Source organism: Elephantulus edwardii, unplaced genomic scaffold (genome assembly GCF_000299155.1).
Source record: "Elephantulus edwardii isolate Elephantulus edwardi_28Jun2011 unplaced genomic scaffold, EleEdw1.0 scaffold00221, whole genome shotgun sequence".
NCBI classification, from domain to species: Eukaryota; Metazoa; Chordata; class Mammalia; order Macroscelidea; family Macroscelididae; genus Elephantulus; species Elephantulus edwardii.
This window is the reverse complement of record NW_006399971.1, coordinates 165,696-168,930: the sequence shown is the minus strand read 5'-3', so window position 1 is coordinate 168,930 and position 3,235 is coordinate 165,696. Positions and strand designations below refer to the sequence as shown.

The window sequence follows — 3,235 nt, the reverse complement described above, 5'->3', positions numbered from 1 at the left end:
TTAGATCCAACTTGTTTGTATTTATTTTGGAATTAATTTGCAACTTATAGGAAAACATCTCAAATAGAAAAAGGATAAAATTTATAACCTTTAGAGCATAATATATATTCCTTACCTGGACTCATATATTGTTAATATTTTTCTTCTATTTTTTCATCATTTCTGTCTCTGTTTGCATATGTTATGTGGTGACTATATGACTTCTATTCTAAATAGAATAACTATTCATTTCCTAAAAATACAATTATAAGAAGAAGAAGAAGAAGAAGAGGGAACACATAGAGGATAGGGTCAAGATTAAACACAACAGTATAAGAATCTGAAGAATAGTATTAACATAAGATCCTAAAATCTTGGTAAGTCACAAGAATAATAAGCAATTGTTATTACCAAAATTCCCTACTTTAGAGCTTCTTGAAAGACAGTTCCCACATTTATAATTTTTTTCATAGCTCCTGTGACATCTTTATTCCTAAAACTATAGATTATAGGGTTTAGGACAGGAGTGAGGATAGTGTAAAAGAAAGATACTATCATATCCTTATCTGAGGTGTGGTAAGACTTTGGAATCATATAGGTATAGATAGCAGCCCCATAAAATAGGATGACCAGAGTCATATGAGAGGAACAAGTGGTAAAGGCCTTCTTCTGACCCTCTGCTGATTTCATCCTTTGGATGGTGAGAAGAATGAAAAAGTAGGAACTTGAAATTATTATCACAGGAATTAAGATCATGAAAACACAGCAGAAGTACATGACTGTCTCAAAGACCGAGGTGTCAGAGCAAGAGAGCTTCATTACAGCAGGGACCTCACAGAAGAAGTGATGAATCTCCCTGGACCTGCAGAATGGAAAGCTCATGGTGATGGAAGTGAGCATGAAACCATCCATTAAGCCCAGGAGCCAGCAGCCAGAAGCCAGGAGGAGGCATATCTTATAGTTCATAAGAACAGGGTAACGGAGTGGATAGCAGATGGCCACATACCGGTCATAAGCCATAGCAGCTAGTAGGAAAAATTCTGACCCTCCTAGCGTCACATAGAGAAACATTTGTACTCCACATTCAAAGACTGAGATATTTTTGATACCTATGACTTGATCAATAAGCATCTTGGGCACAGTAACAGAAATATATGTCAAGTCCATGAGAGACAACTGGCTGATGAAAAAGTACATTGGAGTGTGGAGGTGGACATTAAAGTGTATTAGGAGGATCAGCATGGTATTTCCAGACAGGGCCATCAGGAAAATAACAAAAATGACCACACAGAGCAGAGCTGAGTCTTTGGTTTGACTGAAGAATCCCAACAGGATGAAATCAAACCCTCTAGTGTTGTTGGCCTGCCACATGGAGTTGTCCATGAGAGTTCACCTAGAACATTACGGAGAACTTTGAGACTAAATAGATTACTTATGTTTCTACCACACACAATTCCAATTGGTGATGGTAACATGTGAAAGTTCCATGGTGCACAAGAAGACTCCAGTGTCGACTTCAGAGTTATAAATCACTTGTCATTTCGTGAATTTTCCATAAAAATGAGTGGTTTAACAACTGCTGGTTGAAAGAATTGATAACTTACCTTGCTGTTACCACAGTTGAGAGAGATGAAGTTATCTTTTATTCACATGTGGTGAAAAATCATTACCCCAAGCAGCACAAAGCATTAAACAAGGAGAAAAAGAGAAAGAGTGAGAAATACAGGGAAAGAAATAAAATTACTTATTTCTAAGATATGTTTGTGATGAAAGATAGAATTTCATTAACTTATCTTGTTAAGGACCCTGCTGGGATCTTACAACTCTAATGGAATGGTTGACCCCCTCAGAGAACATGAGGGAAGTGAGTGAGGGAAACAGACTCTAGCCAGACTGTGTCCTTGCATCCGGCATCCCCTTTACCCTCACTATGACTTCAGTAAATTACTAACCTTTAATTCTTCTCCCCATTGCACACAAAGAAAGAAGAAAAAGAAAATATTTTCTTAATACCTGTTGAGTAAATTTTGTAAAATAATAGCAATATTTAATATATTACCTGGATTTGATCAGCAAACATGTAAAATGTTAGTTCACAGTTTTATTATCTAAGCATACAACAGTTCAGAATTTGTGTAAGAGTTGGGTCTCATTATTTTTGTCTAATGGCCAAAGATAGATAAATCAGTTCTCTAATTTTAATACCATTATCCTATATATCAAAGTTTGAGTCTGTTTAACTTTAGTGTTCACAAAACTTCTTCACTTATTTTATTTATTTCTGACTATGTGCATCTCAATAAGATAATTATATCTTATTTTTCACAACTACAATTTTGAAACAGCTTATGTTTCCACAAATAAAATTCATTCATTAACTTCCCTTTATTTTCTCTAAATCTAAATGGAAAGATACAAACTAGAATGTAGTGGGTCACTGACATTTATTTGACAAAGCTTTAATGATTTTCACAGATACAGTTTAAATACTCCTTACCATCACTTTGTGTGTGTGTGGGTGTGTGTGTGAAGACTAACTTCTGTGCAAAATTTAAAGACAACTCAGTAAGTTGTTCAACATACCTACTATACTATATGTGGTGAAAATGAATTGAAGATGTCATCAGAGCCTGATTCTCATAAAGACCTAAAAGCTGCTGGATGAAATAATGGAGCAGTGGGTAAAGAGAGAGCAGGAAGGGATAGACAGGAGAGATGACAAATCTATCCTGCAGTACGGTAAATAGGATCACTGGCATCAAGCTCTGTTAAATGGTAATGAGGCACCAGTAGAATTAGGAGCACTGTGTCTTATCTTGTATAGTGAAATAGGAAGATATTAAAGTGATGTCAAGAATCTGTAGGATATGAAAGAGCAGAACAATAATATGAGGACTTTGGTTACCCTTTACTCCAGCAGTTCCGTCTACATGCTGACTGAACATCAGATGATGCTCCTGCCTCAGCAGATGGGTAAGACAGTGTGGGCAGGGTTATATTTGTAAAGAAAATTGGTGAGATGACATCACTTTGGATCTTTCTCCAGCCATTAGGAGAATGGATGAAAGTTTCTCTTGATAAATCCCCTCTGGAATACGGCAGAAAAGTAAAACTAAAAGGGCCAGAGAAAGAAATGTTGGTGTTGTTGTTATGTGCCGTCGAGTCATTTGAAACTCATAGCGACCCTATGCACAACAGCCCTAAACCCTGCTCTATCCTGCGCCAACCGCACTGCCTCTGACACACCATCCCGATT

General features: G+C 36.7%; 1 protein-coding gene across 1 annotated transcript; it reads right to left on the bottom strand.

Annotated features, from left to right (window-relative positions):
• Positions 1 to 399: 399 nt before the first annotated feature.
• On the bottom strand, positions 400 to 1,362 carry LOC102867508 (olfactory receptor 2T4-like). The gene has a single exon (XM_006898104.1). It carries the CDS (start codon positions 1,360 to 1,362, stop codon positions 400 to 402), a length of 963 nt encoding a protein of 320 aa, XP_006898166.1.
• Between the last annotated feature and the right edge of the window lie 1,873 nt (positions 1,363 to 3,235).